At 33.7% G+C, this 19,834-nt stretch overlaps 1 protein-coding gene across 1 annotated transcript in view; it reads left to right on the forward strand.

Moving 5' to 3' along the window:
• Positions 1-18,133, forward strand: part of LOC128994217 (uncharacterized) — a 47,196-nt gene extending 29,063 nt beyond the window's left edge. The window contains exons 3-6 of the mRNA XM_054418599.1: positions 9,285-9,313; positions 9,982-10,044; positions 10,480-10,541; positions 17,884-18,133. Of these exons, the coding sequence (XP_054274574.1) occupies positions 9,285-9,313; positions 9,982-10,044; positions 10,480-10,532 (145 nt within the window). The 3' untranslated portion in view covers positions 10,533-10,541; positions 17,884-18,133. The remainder of the gene's footprint in view (positions 1-9,284; positions 9,314-9,981; positions 10,045-10,479; positions 10,542-17,883) is intronic.
• Positions 18,134-19,834: the final 1,701 nt, after the last annotated feature.

A 19,834-nucleotide genomic window follows, 5' to 3' on the forward strand; every position in this document is an offset into this window, starting at 1 on the left:
TTTATTTTTGTTTTTTCTAATATATCCAAAATTTTACCTCTTGATCTTTTAAAAAACATTTACCATGCATACATACAGTCTATTCTACAATTTGGGAATCTAGCGTGGGGTGGTGGCTATAAAAGTATTCTGGCCCCTATCGAAATTATTCAAAAAGCCATTATAAAAATTGCTCTACGGAAACCTCGCCGCTACCCCTCAGAATATGTCTTTGACGAGTTCAGAGTTTTTAATCTTTCACAGCTTTATATAAGATCATTAATTATATACATTTTCAAAAACAAAAATTCTCTTTTTAAACAAACTTCTAACAACTATCCTACAAGATTTGCTTTGAACACTGGGATAGAGTTACCTAAGATCACTAAAAGTATTAATAAAACGTCTCCCCAATACATTGCAACAGTTATTTTTTCTAAATTACCCACTCAGCTGAAAAATCCGGAGCCGTGCAGTCTGTTAAAATATAAAAAACTGGTAAATAATTGGTTAGTGGAACTCGGACGCGGGCATATCGACAGCTTGTTTGTGTCCATGTATTCCTTCTTAAGCCGTCATAGTTAAATACAACGATGAATGACTGTCAGGCTGTGATGTTTTGTGTGGATGTGCGTGCGTGTGTTTGTATTCACCGAATAGTGGCATCCTTCACAGGCACACGGCCGTACTGTGGCACCTTCAAAAATTGTGGCACCTTTTTCAGGGTGCCACAGCTAATTCGATCATTTTTGAGGTTTTCCAGCATTATTACGTCGTTTAAACATCACATGCCACAATTGAGTATTTTTGAACTCGTTGATGTGAGTTTAAGTAGCGCAGGTACACACCGAATTGTGGAACACGAAACCATACAGGTAGCTAGCGCGCCTCGCGCCGTCCGCCGGAACTATAACTTTCCTAATGCTACGTTGCCAATTCTCGCGCCAGCCTACACTCGAAATAGTGGCACCATGCCACAATTCAGTATATATCAACAGTGTGTGGACAGGATGCCACTTAATGAGCTGTAGAGCTTGAGCAGTGTGTAGAACAGTGCAACAAGCAACTAATAAACTAATAATACTATACTGCCACGTACTATAAAACAATTTAAGTACCATAAATAATATACTTTTGCTCCGAGTGGTGAACAATGTTTTACATTACAAATAATTTGTGTAGTAAATAATAATTTAAATTGATTTACCTAACCCGCCATGTTAAACTTCCCTATCCCAAGCGTGATGTATACAACTTCCTTACTTCTCGAGTGATGTAAAGTATCAAAAACTCACTCGGTGATGTAAAGAAACCCATTTAAATAACATTGAGTGCTTAACTTAAAAAATATAACTCTATGGAGCCAACGATGTTCAACGCTAGAAATCAGCTGTGCGCTTGAATGTTATTATTATGCTTTAAAGTATTTTCCTACCTAACCTAGCTTTTGTTAGTAAAAGAACGTTACTGATAGAAGATGAGTGAAATGGATAATGAAAAATATTGTACGTAAACCCATGTTTATTGTCGGGTCAGGTAAAATCTTGTACGTTACACGTTACGCAAGAGCGTGCTGTTTACATCACTTAGGTGAAATATGCAACTCACTTCCGCTCGTTGCACAACATTCACCTGCGTGAAGTAAAAACGCTCTTACTACACTTGTAATGTAAATAGCTATTACGCAACCATTAAAAAATTGATTTTTGTTTACAAACATAAATTGGTAACGTAGTTATTTTGTATCAATTGAATTTGTACACTGAAACGATAACAATGTTTGAGGTTAGAACGCTATATAAGTTGTCCTAGACTGCTTTTTTTATCTTACAAACTATTTCGTGCTGATACATCTATTTTTTTTTTTAACATTTTAGCCATGTTGACAAAATATTTTGCAATTACATTTCTGAATCAGTCAGTAAAGGTAGATTTCGATGCATCATTGCTGAAAGTTACGTTTTGCTTCTCACTCTCAGAGTATTCCAAAGACATCTAATGTTTCAATCCATGTTCAAATGTTATATGAGGTAAACATATAACCGAATCAATTAAAGTACTTAAATTAAAATACATATTATTATCAACACGCATAATCTAGTTCAGATTATAATATCATCTCACAATCATATTTGTAAAACCTACTGTGGTGTTTTAACCAGTCCCCACTAACAAAAGCATAAAATGAAAGGTCCTAAAGAGGTTAACATTGAGTCATAACAAAATTAGTTTAAAAGTTGTAACCGTGATACTGTAAATAATTTGATATTGTTAGATATTATACGATCGTTTTACAATTTTGTCAATCTATCTGTTACTTTCATACAAATGTATTTTTATTATTCAATGTTTTGTTTTGTAGAACCTTTAGTATTCTCAACTTTATTAATAACTAGTAGAATACCCGACCTTCGTACGGGGTTGGCATATAAGTAGAACATGATCATTGCAGTGATGGGAGAGGAAACGGTCTAAGAAAATATGGTCTTTTAATTTATACGGTATCCTATAGTGTGGCACACATATACCTATAATAAAAGAATGTGTTTAATGGTATGCACTGTAAACGAAAACCTATCACAATAGTTCCAAACATGTTAATAGGGCAATTTGCTAACATATTTTAGTGAAATTATAATCAGGCAAACGGGAATTGGCTCAGTCTATAGGTTTGCTGGGGCAGGGGGATTATATTACTGTTTACAAACAAATAAATCAAAAGAAAATACCCCATAACTCAGGATAAGGGCCTAGGTTGATAGGGCAATATAGAATGTTGATTATTTCCTATATCCATTGAATGATTTATTTTAAAATGAATTATTATAAAAATAAATAAATAATATTACAACATTTCACAAATATTATAACAGACTCAGTATAGTTAGATCATAAACAAATAACTGAAGCTATAAATAGCTGATAGCTGAATAACTGAATAACTGAATAACTGATACTTGATAGTAACTGAAACAATCCTATAATAATGAAATTACATTAACATATGGTTTGACAGCTCCTTTAGGTAATGTTAAATAAATTCAGGCTAGTGACATCATTATTTTAAATTTATAATCCTTACCCTCTCTGTTCTAATATTCGTGCAGTATTTAATAAGGTTTGAACCAGCTGTGTTGAATTGAGAAATCAAAATAAATTTGACAGTTAGTTCTGCTTGTTTACATTTTTAAACTTACTAGGTTTGTTCTTTGTTACCATGGATACCATCAATCAATATTTACTTTTAAATCTCTCATCTCAGATTTTTGAAAGCCCACGGGGCAAAACCCTAGGTGAATATCGAAGCGGTAATAGTTCTATATGTATCCTAGGAGCTGTAGCTTCATTTGTGTGCAATTTGAGCATAGTCGGATCAGTATTTTTTGAGATTAGCTCATACAAACACACACACAGACACCCCCTCTTCTTTATAATAGTATAGAATAGAATAGAATAGAATAGAATAGAATATAGAATAGAATAGATAGATAGATAAACCTATTTCAACGTACAATATCAGTTTTAGGAAATTCCTAGTAAGGTTGTTAGAAGTATATTGGCATCCGTGAAGTTTGTGTAATGTTTTTTAAAATCACTGTGGGATATATTTAACTTCACTTATTATTTATTTAATATGTTTCTACTTCTTGAAATTCTCAGTTAACTGGGAGGCGGAGCAAACAGTTTGTTCTAAAATGAACTTGAAAATTTTAAACAATCTTTTTTGTTGGTTTACTTAAAGTATATAATGTTCTACTATGAATGCAAATCTTTAATATAGTCTAAATTTCCAGTCCCACCCTCAAAAACTATGATATTTAACAGTTGAATCTTTATAACGTATAAACACATTATTTTTAATCGGTCATCAAACTGATTCTTGAATTAGTAGTTGCAAGAGTACGCAAAACTGCAGAGAGTCCTTGAAAATGCTTGTGCAATGATATAGTTTTAAATTATAAAAGAAACCCTTCAAAAAATTTTATTAACAGGACCAGAGGACCAATATGCACATGGTATTTCATTTGTATAAGGCAAAAAGTTCAAATCATATTAACTTATGATTGCCAATAGATTTTGAGTTTCCTTAAAACAATTATATAAAACTGTCTGCAAATGTCAATAAAACTGATTTTATAAGAAATGGTAGATTCTTCTGTTGCTCTGTAGGCGACTATTTTGGTCACACAAGGAAGTCCAAACTTATATCTTAGTTTGAACAACGTCATCTTGATTTGACATTGCTCAAGATACATAATCGACACATAGGCTTTCAAAAAAAATAAGTAAAGAAAGTAACTTGTGACGGACCGCGCAGACATAGGAACAGTCTAGACTTGCCTCTTACTGACGTTTTCCAAACGAATATAGAAGTTAGATCTACATTCTTCATTTTAGGCTTGAAATAAATTTGTTTGTGGGTAAGAGCGAATGAGTAAGCATGAACAATAACCCTTCTCCCTGACACGCCACCATACCACAGCATCTTACTAGCAGAGCTCAAGGTCATTGACGTAATTGTAATGAACTAAATTTAGACTTCCACCCCCCAATGTCACCAATGGGCCCTAAAGGTTGGTATGTAACAATTCATGACGGTTGAACAATGGCCTTTAAAATACGCTTTTAATTTGTTTTCTAGCGTTTACCGTATCTTAGAAAAAGTTAGTTTACAATAATTACAAAAACTTGTTGGGCGAAAGAAAAATTCTAAAAAGCTACAAATTAATTTATAATATATGTATCTATATCGTATCAAAGTGTGTTAAAGGTTTAGCGTTTGGTTTACAATGTAAAAATTTTCAAAGTCACAAGATGGTTTCTGAAACTCTTTATACAACTCTCCTTTATAAAAAAAAATATATATATTATCCAAGAAGTTGAGCTCTTTAGCCACAAAATCCACCGTTTTTTTACTTACCTGACGAAGAAATAAAAACAGTAGCAGCCGACGATCTTTGTTATGTCATATTTAAAAACTCATTTAAAAGTAACGACTTTATTTCAAGATTTAAAATAGAAAATATAAACTTTTGAGCTTTTAATTAGAACCAATAGTGTCCTAGACTAATTGACATCTTTCACACGAAGTGTCAACGATTTACCTTTAGTCTAAATGTCAAGTTATTTTGAAGCTGGACATTGAGTTTTGGTGCTGTTTTCATTGGCATCTACCACTTCTAACCTGCACTAAGATGGCGGACCTGGCTTCAACTGCTTGTATGTTAGTTATATAGATGTGCTCCATCTATTGGTCTTATGTGATCGTTGATTTAAACTAACGGAATTCTGATGAAAATTTGATAATGAATTATTAGCAGTTTTGCAGGGATGATTAACAATAGTTTTTTTTTTTTAAATTGCTTGTTAGTTGGCAACAAATCTTAGAGATGTGTATACATTTTTTAGGACAAAATTGAATTGGCAGATGCCATGGTAAAGAAGCGTACTAGAAAAAGTTACTTTCGCCTCATCCAATTTTTACAGCAGTCAGCTGTTGACATGCTAGGCGAGCAACCGCGACAGTGAGGACGGGGAACAGCTGATTTCATGTTCCTAGTTGGCAAATTGTCTGCTAGCTACTAACGTACACATGCATAAGCCATCAGCGGTAGCACCAGTAGCCTCAATGAATATATAAACACTTGTGTTAAGGTTTAAATACAGTAGTCAATGTTATTACTGAATTTGATACTATACATATTGTTACTAATATATGAAATGGAGAAAAACGTTACCTTAAAAATACAAAATTTCCCAATTTATATCCAGACCTTTTTAAATAGCTTAGAAAACAAATAATTTAGTATATCAAAGTGTTTTTGGACGGTTATTGGTAACAGGACAAATTAAAAAATTGTAAATTTAAAATTCCCTTGTTATTTATATAAAGAATATTGTAAAATATTGTAGTTTGCTTGTTTATGGATATATTTTGATCAAACTTGGCAAATTTATTCAAACAATTACCAAACTATTTGGATCATGAACGGTAGTTTTCTAGTTTTCCCAAGGTAGGACATGTGAATTGGAATTTTGGCGTTACAGGCACAATGACAGTAAGAATCAAACAAACGTACAGATATATACACAAGACTCGTTTCGGCTATCTTATTATATACAACGTAGAAATAACCAAACACTTCATGAGTCTACGCAATGTACAGACAAAACAGTAAAGACTTTGTAATCTTATAACTAACTATCTGCCCATGCTTCGCAACGGGGTGAGAATCTTTGGGTCTCTAAATCCACCGTAAAAAATAGTATATTTCGTACCTAGGGCCTACAGTGAGGTTTTGCCGACTCGATATCGGGTTTTAAGTTCGGGACGAAGTCGAGAACGTGAAACGATCGAGAGCTGCAAACCCATTTTGGCTCGTGGTACGAGCGCTATTTTTCACCCAAGTATGTTTTGCAATATAACGTCCCTCTTATTTATGTGAAATATTTTGAGGAATCAGCAAAATCAAAAATAACAATAAATCTATGCAGCTGTGACAAAAAACAAGTCTATTGCAATGCCATGGATACAGCTTGTGCATTTAATATACATTAATGTTTTAAGTAAATAGGCGAACAAGTGATTTTGCGGCCCTAGGGATGTAAACCCCTGCTCAGTCCCCATATGACGATGACAGCTGGCATGGCCAGCAAAACGTAACTTTCAGCCACCAATATAAACCAGCTAAATGTATGTAAAACAGCTAAAAACATCATAGTGAGGTGAAAAATTCGTTACGCATACTTTAACATTACCATGAATTAATTATATGCATACAGAAAAAACGGAGTCATACTTATTGCGTATTTTAATGTAAACTAGTGGCTCGTAGGGACATAGTCCCTAAAAAGCTACGGAAAAGGAATTATTGTTGGAATATTTAAACAAACTCAGAATCAAATTATCTATATGTCAGGATAGGCCTAGATATCCCACTACAACATATCTTTTGTGCAAATAAAACAAAACAGTTTGTTGTTTGTCTTTGTTTGCTTTTGTTGATAACGTTATGTTCAATAAAGAATTTGAATGATTCCAGAGGTTTAACTGCTAAAGGCAGCAAAAATGTTTATGAATAAATATTGGTTTATTAAGGTAGCTTTGGTTTTTTGGTTAATGCTGATAACAAGGCTTCCTCGATTGAAATACAGTATTGGAAATTGTCTTCGTCAAATAAGAAAAGGCAAAAAATTGTGTGTTGAGATACCCTACCCAGTTATTATTTCTAAGTCTATGCTCATTTTGTAAAGGTTTAACAAAATTATTCTTAAGTAAAGGCATCCCATTGACAGAACTTGGACCTAAATTTGTTTATGATCAACATTAAAAAACCACTATTAGCCTAGTGTAAGTATGTGGTGTTAATCCTCCTAAAGGTGCGATTGATTTACATATTCTACTTAAAAAGGGCCTAGTCAACGTCTAATTACTAACTATTTTGCGGCTAGTTAGGGTTCCACTACCCAGTTATCGAAACTAATCACGACATAAATATTTTTGGTTCGTTTAAATACCTGTACGAACCTACTTCATCTCTATTCCCAAATTGTTTTCTAAGTGTAACCGTTGAGGTTATTCCACTTCATACAAAATATTGATTAAACACTACAATAAATCTCAAATATAAATGTTAATAAATTTAAAAAGAAATTGGAATAAATCTTTTACATATGTTTTGAAATAAAAACAAAGAAGATCTTCTTTTAATCTTGAATCGTTTCTTAAATCTTGAAAACAATTTATTTCAACTTTGACATAACTAAAAAGTCTTGATTATTAAAGGTAACGTTATCCCTTTATATAGTTGGTTTTATATAGTATACATTACATTGCAGAATTGACTGGCAAATGAGTAATCCAAATGTAAGCTTACTTGCTAATGATAAAATCACGAACCGCGTGGATTGAAGTAAACAAAAATCAGCAGTAAATGCCTTCTAATGCTATTCTTATGGAGAACATTGTACGTTATATCTAATTTTGTGTCAAGATTTTGGGAATTTCACTATTTTTCCCGCCGTCACGGGATAAAGACCTTTAATTTGAGCACTCTCACGTCGTTCTACGACTTCCCAGTCGCCCACAATTTTGACGCAAAGAATCGGCTTACGTAATTGATATAGATAGAATAGATTTCTTGTATATTTCTATGAAACTGATAATTTACCCAGCACATTAAGGCCTTTATTCCAAGTATCTCAGTTCGTAAACCATACATACAATGTGACCATAAAATATCAACAAAATAGCATGTAGTTTTATGTAATCCTCACGACATTTCATTTGGTCCATTGACTTTAAATCTAATAATTGTAAAAATTATTGGAGCTTTGAAAAAAACTTCATATAAAATCCTTACACTAATAAAAGACGACGTCATGAGCGCGGGAAATGAGCTACAGCGGCTAGGGCATAGCCACATGAATACAGAACGGAATGAAGGAACTAGAACGGAGAACTGGCAACAGCGCACGCGAGAAGTAGGGGGGGCGCACACACCGCTCAAGCACTACAACGCATTAGTGGCATCCTGTCCACACACTGTTGAAATATACCGATTTGTGGCATGGTGCCACAATTAAAAACTGGAATGTTAGATGTTAAAATGGAGTGTTCATTAAAAATATCGATGCAGACATGTTTCTACCACCTTCCTTCATCCACTGGTGGCCGCAGGTTGAAAGATGCCACAATTAGGTGTTTGCGAGTATTCGGTAAAACCCCGTATGTGTGTGACTGTGAGTGTGAGTGAGAGGGAGCGAGTGAATGGTTCATAGGACATGCAGGGACAGAGCAGAGACGGCCTAACTAAAGGAACTGTGGGGCCAGCAGCCGCCTGATGTCCTGGTGCAACTGAGCAACTGAGCTGAAGTGTGTTGTGTGTTGTGTGTGTGCTGTTGTCTGTCTGTGTTTGTATGTCTGTGTGTGTGTGTGGTTTCCAAGTCTCAGTTGATACGTACGCGGTTTGTTTAGTATGTATAGTTTTGTTTTCGCCTTTATTTCCTATTGTGGTTCCTACAGTTTTTAAAATTAATTTGTATTACCGTAGCTCAATGTGCAATCTTACTCCCTTCCAAAGTATGTAAAATAATAATTTTAGTTATTAATTAATTTTTATATCAATATGTAAGTTTGACTACTGGTGAAGCTCATTCCCCACACACAGGCTGTGCCTATGTGGGGAATAATCCATCTGTTTGGTACGACCCTGTGTAACAATTTTTGTGTTTTGTGTTTTGATGGAATAAAGTATTTTTCATTCATTTTCATTTCATAGATTTATAATGGCTTTTGTTTTCAGAAAAGGATTGCCAGATGAACTAGCTGATAGTAAGTAAACCCATAGATAAAAATACTTACCTACTTTAATGGTGTTGGTTAGTATGTAGCAATAAAAATAAAGTAAGTTTTAGTCAATACATCTTGGTTACAGCTAAGTTGGCACTTGGTCCTGGTGCACCACGGCGTTGTAGTGTAGGCAGGGGGTGGGTGGAAAGTAGTGGAGGCTAAAGGTGCTGAGTGTGGGAACCCTTTGTGGCAGTTATATTAATGTATCGGAAATCCCAAAATGTTATGGGGAAGGAGGGAAACAGGTCCACGACGTAGGAGGTGATGAAAGAAGTAGTAAAGGCTAGCAGTGCAGAGTTTGGGAACATTTGTATTATATTTATTATATCTATACATTTTTTTCATTTATTGCTTTATTAAAAACCATGAAACATGATTGCTCCGCGCAACTGGCTTTCTCTGTTATGAAAGCATTCCTAGTTTAAAATAGTAATAGGCCTATGATTATTTTTTTTAGTTGCAGAGATAATTCAAATTCGTTTATTCAGAAAAAAAAATTCACAAAATAATTGCATTAGCCAAGTCATATGAAAATAGATAATGTTAAGTTTAACCCCTCTACAACAGAAATAACATTCAGACCATAATTTCACAGCTTGGGCATAATGGTTGGAACATGGTCATAATATACATAATTCTTATGTTTACAGTGCAAAAAAGAAAGAAGAAACAAAAAGAGCGAAGGCTTAAGAAAGAATGGTTGGCAAATGAAGGTAAGAAGAGAATACATCTTACTAATATTATAAATGTGAAAGTTTGTGTGTTTGTTTGTTTTTTGTTTGTTTGTTTGAAGAGTTTGGGAACATTTGTATTATATTTATTATATCTATACATTTTTTTCATTTATTGCTTTATTAAAAACCATGAAACATGATTGCTCCGCGCAACTGGCTTTCTCTGTTATGAAAGCATTCCTAGTTTAAAATAGTAATAGGCCTATGATTATTTTTTTTAGTTGCAGAGATAATTCAAATTCGTTTATTCAGAAAAAAAAATTCACAAAATAATTGCATTAGCCAAGTCATATGAAAATAGATAATGTTAAGTTTAACCCCTCTACAACAGAAATAACATTCAGACCATAATTTCACAGCTTGGACATAATGGTTGGAACATGGTCATAATATACATAATTCTTATGTTTACAGTGCAAAAACGACAGAAAAAACAAAAGAGAGAAGACTTAAAAAAGAATGGTTAGCAAATGAAGGTAAGAAGAGAATACATCTTACTAATATTATAAATGTGAAAGTGTGTGTGTTTGTTTGTTTTTTGTTTGTTTGTTTGAAGTTCAATCACGCATAAACTACTGGACGGATTGTGCTGAAATTTGGCATGATGGTAGCTGCTCACATTCCTGATTAACATATAGGTATATTCTTATCTCAAAAACCTTTCAGATCCGCCCCAGTGGCTCTGTAGTTTACCATGTTAACCTTATGAGTATTCATATTTAAAGGGAATTAAAGAATTTAGTCAGCTGTTTCAACTAAAAAAGTTGGTTCTATGTTATGCAAAAGCATTAAAAGTTATAAGATTTACCAACAGGGTTCACCACTATAATTTTTTGCATTTATGAAAACTGACAACAGCTAATATTAACAAAATATTGTGATACTAGGTGAAACCCGTCGAAATCGACGGTTACTTTCAAGGCTTACGCTAATTCATCTAACTGTGATCAATTGAGTGAAATAATACATATTTTGAGCATTTGGCATTGTTTTTTGATTAAAGAGTAATAAGTGTAAAAACAATAATGATATTAATTGCGATAGTTACCAAGTATGGTTGATCATTCAAAGAATAAAATATTTCCCATACTATACGTCATCGGAGTTATTATTAGTATGTTATCTGGTATCTCTTCCTTTGGAAGAACCTTTAAATAGTATTAAAATCGTATTGGTGGATCTTTAGTAGTCAGTGTAATGCAGATTAATCTATGATTTTATTTGAAAAAAAATATATATGTTTGTTGGGAAGACACGTTCTAACTTCAAACGGAGGTATATCCATTACAGTGTAAGTGTGGTTTTTCCTTAGTCATGTCGTGACACTTCAAATCGTACTTCTGTGCCAATGAATAACCCTCTAGCATAGTTTTGAGAAATTGGTTGTGGGATTACTGTCAAATCTAGAATTAATTGATATGGGGGATGTCAGTTGGTTGTCTCAGCCTTATCAATTACATAAAGTTGTCAATATAATCTCGCTAAGGAATGTTAGGTGTAGTGGAATATACTTGAAGTAAAGTTGGCTTTTATTCTTGAACTGGGGCATCCACGTTTATATGGTCGTGTGGCTTCATTGGCAACAAATAATGTAAATAAGATAGCAATGTGACATTTCCAAAAAGAAAAAAATACAGAAAATTGGCTGTTACGTAAATATTGACGTTTACACACATTTTTAATCAACGTATTTTATGAAGGACTAGCTGTAACCCGCGGGCTTTGCCCGTTTAACTTCTTAATTTTCAAGATGATCTCGTTTGCATGGCTCAATCACGTCCTGGTTGAAGTTCGTTCGCTACGCTCACTCACCTTTAGGTTGGAGCTCGTTCGCTGCGCTCACTTTCCTTCAGGTTAGCTCGTTCGCTACGCTCACTTTCCTCCAGGTTGAAGTTCGTTCGCTACGCTCACTCACCTTTTGGTTGCAAATTAGCTGTTGTCATAAATGTAAAAGAAATAATAGTGCTAGTGCTGCACCCTGTTGGTAATCCTTGTAACTTTAATGCTATTGAACATCATAGAACAGAACCAACTTGTTTAATTGAAACAGCTGTTAAGATTCATTAATTCCATTTCTCATAAGGTTAACATGGGAAACTCCAGAGCCACTGGGGCGGAACCCGGAAGGATTTTTGGGATAAAAATATGCCTATATGTTAATCGGGAATATGAGCTATCATCATGCCGAATTTCAGCCCGATCCGACCAGTATTTTTTGCGTTTACTTTTCCCATACACACATACACACATACAGCAACCACCTCTTTTTTATAATAGTACTAGCTGACCCGGCGAACTTCGTATCGCCTAAGTTATAGGTTTCCCCTAAGACAGACCGATGGAAAGAAAGTACCGTTGCGTTTAATTTTCAAGATGATCTCGTTCGCATCGCTCAATAACGTCCTGGTTGAAGTTCGTTCGCATCGCTCAATAACGTCCTGGTTGAAGTTCGTTCGCTACGCTCACTCACCTTTGGGTTGGAGCTCGTTCGCTACGCTCACTCACCTTTAGGTTGGAGCTCGTTCGCTGCGCTCACTTGCCTTCAGGTTAGCTCGTTCGCTACGCTAACTCGCCTCCAGGTTAAAGTTCGTTCGCTACGCTCACTCACCTTTTGGTTGCAAATTAGCTGTTGTCATAAATGTAAAAGAAATAATAGTGCTAGTGCTGCACCCTGTTGGTAATCCTTGTAACTTTAATGCTATTGAACAGAACCAACTTGTTTAATTGAAACAGCTGTTAAGATTCATTATTCCATTTCTCATAAGGTTAACATGGGAAACTCCAGAGCCACTGGGGCGGAGCCCTTTTAAGAATTTCGAAACGGGAAATAGTTTACGTCCGATTCGCATACCTACAGAATTTACACACCAAATTTCATAACGATCGGTGAAGTCGTTCCGGAGGAGTTTGCAGACAAACACTGTGACACGAGAATTTTATATATTAGATAGATAGAAGGATGGTGTAATCTAGTTTGAAAGAAATATGAATTTTCTGTCATGTAGCTGCTTAAATAATATTTACTCATTGTGATATTTTTAACAGCAAGAATATTGTGTTATTTCCAATAATGATACTAACCCAGTGGGCTACGGTCCGTAATATAGGCCACTGCAAATAATTTGTCAAGATAGATACCATTTTGGGCAAGGTTTCTGTGTTTGGATATTTGTTGATTGACACGGTAAGAGCACAATAAACTTCTGTGTGATGAATTATCTGTGGGAGAAAAATGAGCCGAATTATAAATGCACTTTAAGAGTATCTTTTTTATAGATAGATTAAATGATTTTTGTTGCTGAGCAGCGCTAGTAAACATGCACAACCATTTTCATTAGTCTTAAAACATTCAAAGGCTCTCTTTGAAGAGTTCAAGTTTTTATTTGTATACATTTCTATATTATGTTTTCATTAAGCTAAATGAATACATCGAAGTAACCTCTCTGAAAGGTCTGCAGTATATTGCAGTTTTCCAGCTTAATAACTTTCTAAATCATGCAGATATTTCTACACAAATATTGTAAAATGTTTGTAAAATGTATGACAATAATCTCATGAACCTATGACGATCTGTCTAGAATAATATGATAAAATATAGGCAAAAGTGGTAAAAAATCACATGTTTTATTTACAGTGTGGGGAGGAAATATAGTAGTCTGTACATTAATTATTTTTGGTCGAGTTTCGACCACAGGACGACCACTAGTACTTATTTAATACGCAAGCAGGATTTTTGTGACAATTACTCCTCCGAAACTACTGAACCGATTGACATGTTGTTGGTGTCATTGGAAAGAGGGTAACGTGAAGTTGTGCAGGAAACTTTCTTTTTAGGGAAATAATGAGAGATTGAGGCCCTGGAGCCCTTTAAAGTTTCGTATTTCTCCATAAGGATAACATGGGAGATAATCTTTATTTACAGAAACATATGTTTGTTACTTGAAAATAGTCAAAGTCTACTACATAATAATTTCTGTGTATTATGACTCTTAATGTATACCTACTACATTTCAATCAAGGATTGTGTACCTTAAGGTTTACCCATAATGGATCTTACTACTTTATTTTAATGCTGGGAATAGTAAAATTTAGTGGAGAATAAGTTACCATGATTTAGAAAACTTTACTATAATAATTTAGTATTTAAATCACAAATCTTTGACATTATTAATTCATTTGAAACTAAACAGCTGATCGACAAATCAAACAAATCATCTACTTCATGTGAATAATGTTATTACACAAACATAGTTTTTTTAACCAATATCTTGATTCTTTTTTACTTGTGGGTGTATTTTGAGTTTACAGTTATGAAAGCACCAAGCCAAGTAACTTTTATCTAATTTTCTTTATAAACTAACAGTATTAATGAATAACTACATGAACTTGACAAGTCAGGTAATTAATTGTCAGTATACCAAGGGGAAGAAGAGTGGGTCCTTGAAAACAGACGAAGGCGGAGACACCGAGACACCCATCTAGAAAATCCAACAGAGTGTTTAAATATAAAGGTCAGTGGATTGCCAAGACACAGATAAGACTAATATAATAAAAGGGGGCAGTGGATTTATTGATGAGGAATATTGATACATCAAAAAGGGCCTCATTAATGGCACAAGGCTTCATGTGATCAGAACGGTTTACAACTTAATAGAATGTAAAGTCTTAACTGGAACAAGTGAGTGGGGACATATTTTGATTTCGAGGATAAAAATTCCGTCTGAAACAAACTTACCTTTTAAAATGGAAAGATGCTAATTTCTGTTACATTTGAAATTTGCAGCGCTGTTCTTACAAAGACCAATTCAACAATTTCACTCATGAGCAACTATATTATATGTTGTTTTAAATAAGGCTACATATTTTAATAGGATACGCATATTCGTTACGGAAAACTCTGACCAGGGTAATCTTCCTGAAGGTAACTAAAAGGCTAAAATCATAGTATTCATAGAAGTGCTTTTGTGATAAAAATATTGGTTTTTTAGTGTTTATTTTTAAAAGTGTGTTTTCTTCAAGCAGCATTTTTATGACCCTCAAAATATGCTACATAGGCCTATTGGTTTGATATGATAAAATGTTTTGTTAAATGTGTTTTAAAAATCTTTAAAAAATAACTACCCTATAACCTTGCTTGCTGCCTATAAGTTAACATATTTGAACTTAAACACTTATTAATTTACTAAATATAATACACATACAGCTAGAAAATGACTGGACTGATTCCTTTTTAAGGCTTTTATTATTAATGTATTTAATTTTCGACGTCGGGTCAATATTTAATACGATGAATTTGTTTTCAAAATTCATATGTTATTTTGCGGGGCATTGACCCGCACAGGTTCACTAGTAAGAAATAATTGTAAGAGTTACTGTGATAAAAGGATTTTCCACTGATATCGTAATGGAACGTTGTAGTGCAAAACATGGCATGATACAGAAGAAAATCAATTTTAAAATCAGAAAATAACATTGCAAATACTTCTTTTGGACAATTCAGTAACTCCCAATAAATGTGTGTTGTTTAAATTACAATATTAAGGAACGCGGCAGCGTTCCGCCCCGCCAAGTCCCCCAGCGGTACACAGCTGCTGCAGTGTATATATACATGACGTGACAAAGTGGCTTTTTTACTCGTCTATAGCTCTGAAGAAACAAAAGCTATTAAAATAATTGTTCATCCACTGGATAGGGGCAATCATTCTTGGCAAAATAAAAAAAAGAATTTAAAAAAAGGTTGTGTTTGAGCCAAGAAAAACTAGTTTGAAAATTCACAAATTTTCCGTGTTCTCCTTCTTCTCCTTAAATGTTGACGGACCTACAGCCCAAACCACTGGCTCAATTTTAATGTTTTTTATGTTGTTTGAAAGCCCTTAGCGTGTAGATGTGCCTTTTGAGGGTCACAAGTCGGTGCGTTGACCCATAAACCCTTGGCAAGCCCTCAAAGTACGATTTTGGCCCATTTAAATAACATGGGATTAAAATCAAAACAAAAGAAGGATCAGCTGCGATTAAATCTCAATTAATTTAAAATGTTAGAGAAATTCATAGGATCAGCTGAAAAATTATTTTAAAACTTTTATAAAGTATTTTTTTCAGGTATACCGAATGATTTGAGCTACTTACTATATAAAATTACTTAGAGCAGTGATATTCCCCGATACTTTCCATTGAAAAATGCAGTGTACCGATGGTACACTGGTACAGCAGCTCGTCATTTTTAACAGTTTAATACTACTTATCAAAACATATGAAACCTAGGAACTTGAAACTTAGTACTAGTACTAAGGTTTGTTTTATGTTTTGATACACTAAAACAAATAAAACAATCGGGAAAATCACTCTACATATGTTAAACAAGCAAAAAAGTGAATGTAAAAAGTGATATGTAAATTTAGGATAAAAATGAGTTTTTCAATATTTGTTTTGCCTTATACTATTTCTAACAAACCTAATCTGTTTGATTACATTTTTACTTCTCTAATAAGGGCTCAATTTACACTAGTCTTAGTCTTTAGATATACGGGTTTAATTATCGGAACACTTATGTAACACCAATGCATTTTATGTGTAGTTGTGCCCTGGTCTATATATAAGAGAAAAGAGGATTTTTATTTTAACTGTTAATTTTCTACAAAAATAAATACAATCTAACAAAAAACCACTAAGTGGTAACACTTCCCCCGCCAAGTCAGCAACCCAAAAAAGACAATAAATCACCACTTTTCCGCCAAATAAAACAATGTAATGTATGTAAGTTTGGCCACTTGGCGGCAGACTTTTGCTTGATCACTTTAAAAAATACCATAAAATTAGTTTCATTGAGCAAGTATCTCTCCCAATAGTACATTGCTAGATGAGAGCTTATTTTACAAAATTTGACCTTATTTGTGTCACATTTCATAAAATCATAATAGTGATGGTTTTATATTTACTGATTACCTCGAAATTATTATACTTAGTTGGACTAATTAATTAGAGAAGTTGATTTGTGAAATTATCCACCAACGTAACAAGCAAAAGTCTGCCGCCAAGTTGCCAAACTTACATACATTACATTGTTTTACTTTTGGCGGAAAAGTGGTGATTTATTGTCTTTTTTGGGTTGCTGACTTGGCGGGGGAAGTGTTACCACTTAGTGGTTTTTTGTTAGATTTAAAAATTAACAGCTGTTTCATTAAAAAGTGTTATCCACATGGCCAAAATATAAACAAATCTGTGGAGGGATCTTTAAAGGCTTCTGGGGCAGAGCCCTAAGGGAATTTACTTAGTTTTTCTTTTGATAAATCATCTACAGACCAAGACCTTTCTTTGGACACCCCTACCATGTTTCTACGCCAAACCGTTCTCTCCCATTAGATTAACATGGGGGAATCTAAATATTTAATTGGAAACTTTGTCTTTACTAATTTGAGAGAACGGCTGGGCTTAGAAACTTGATAGAGGTGTCCAAAGAAAGGTCTTGGTCTGTAGATGAGTCATCAAATTAAAAACGAAGTAAATTCGCTTAGGGCAAAAATAACTAATGTAATATAGGTAATGGAAAAGAGTCTACATAGACCTAAGGGGTCTGTGCGTAGACTCGAGTTGTTAAAACATGGAACATTGGAACATGTGATCACAAGAGTGTGGTGTTTTTGGTTACGGAGAAAATACAAAGAATTTTTATTTTAAAATTCCCATTTATTCTTATGGAGAATATTATAAAATATTGTAAGTTTGCTTTCTGATGGATATATTTAGATGGAGACTACAACAGTGACTGTTCATGCTCAGACTGTTGATGCCGTTAATAACAATACATGCTTATGTTGACAGATATTATGGAATATTTTTGTGAATGCTACATCCAGTTGATGTTTACTCAAGCATAATAACAGCAGAAATGTCTGAAAGTGACAGCAGTTTCTCATCAGTTTACTCATCAGAGTGAGCTCTTTTTAAGTCCAAGGCTCAGGGTAAATCGTCCTCGGATGTAAAGCCCACAACCAAGTCTGCATCCAAACCAAAAACCTTCAAAGAAGGCCCTGGTTGTAACTTGTATTTATGATTCATATTGTTTTTTAATTTTCAGACATGTATAATCTTATTTGTTGTAATATAAAGTAATACAAAAGCCTAGAACTTTATTTACTCCTTTCCTGATGACGATCACGACACAATGTAGGAGTTCAACGGGAACATTTTGTTGATGTTATTTTTAAATTATTCAAATATCAGGAAGCATATTGGTTTTTGTTAGTATTTATAAATCTAGAGAATTTTAATAGATTATAAAGAAGTATAACGTTACCTGGATCTGCCAGAGAAATCCAAAGGTTGTCTGTCGACTATGTGTTTCGAAGCACTATTCGCTTCATTGTCAGGTTATCTTGAAGACCTGATGATGAAGCTAATAGTGCTTCGAAACAGGTCGACAGACAACCTTTGGTTTACTCTGGCAGACCCAGGTAGCATTTTACCATTTTATAATCCAACAACAATACTGAGACAAGAAACAACATGAATTTTAGTAATCAAGAACAAGCATTTCAGTTAGTTCAACAAGCTGATGAGACTTTTTTAAACGAGTTGAGTGATTTAGAACCAACTTCATATACTGAGTTTTTTGGTAAATTAGCAGGTCAAGTAGGAATTGGAGTTAAAAAAACAACTGAAGGAATATTACATAGTACATTATATCCTAAATTTAATACAGATATGGATGTAGTAGATGGTAATGATGAAAATAGTGATGTATTGCATATTGCACCTTCTCAACCAGTTACCTCAGTTATAAATATGGGACAAGGAATAAGACCTAGTTATATAACTAATTGGAAGTTTAACAAGTCATTTGAAATTGGATTAGAAAGTAAATTATTTGAATATCAAAAATCTGATACAAGTAGCAAAGGTAAAGGAATTACAAATATTAAAGCATTTTTCCATTCTTTACCTTGGGAGAAATTATATTTCTATATTACAGAGAGAGAATATAACACTATACTTAATTCATTTCATACTGCTTATGTGGAGCAAGTAACTGTTAAAATTTTTAATTTAGGTGTTACTAATGAAAGTATTCAAGGAACTAACTCTGTTAGTATGAGAAATATAACTCCAAACCATTATTTGGGTGTTTGGAGAAGCTTTGAGAAGCATGGACCTGTTGAGTTAGGTAGTAATATAACACCTACTTTTCTATCTGGTAAACCAATTTGTGATTTATCTACAAATACTAGTTATACAATTGTAAACAAAGATAATATAGGTGCTATATCAGAATTGAAAGTAGTTGATAACAGAGTTACTTATAAAAAAATTACTAGTCGTTATGACACTACAAGTTCTACATCTGTTACAATCGGTGATGCAAATATATATTTACCTCCAGCCACAGAAATGTCTACCTTGAGGGTTAATGCTGCAACTACTATAGGTCTAATTTATCAAACCACTTACAAACCAAAAGATGGGTTCTTTCTAAATAGATCTCATGCATTTCACAATAATTCTGTACTACAACACAACCCATATGATGTTAATATTGATTTAGCTGATTCTGGGAAAATATATGATGCCACATATATATAATTAGTGGCTCTACTCATGAGATAGTTAAATATGAAGATGCCACTATTAACAATATGTTTTTTAGATCAATTAGAACAAACCAACCACTCAGTTTTGTTGATGGTCTAGCTTTAGGATTATTTCCAAAAAGATCCAAGGATGGTAAAAATGTAGATGCCTGTGCAGAGATTGGTATAAATACAGAAATAATTAT

This window comes from Macrosteles quadrilineatus, unplaced genomic scaffold (assembly GCF_028750875.1).
Source record: "Macrosteles quadrilineatus isolate MER2022 unplaced genomic scaffold, UCM_ALF_1.0 Scaffold_5__1_contigs__length_97177068, whole genome shotgun sequence".
Taxonomy (NCBI): domain Eukaryota; kingdom Metazoa; phylum Arthropoda; class Insecta; order Hemiptera; family Cicadellidae; genus Macrosteles; species Macrosteles quadrilineatus.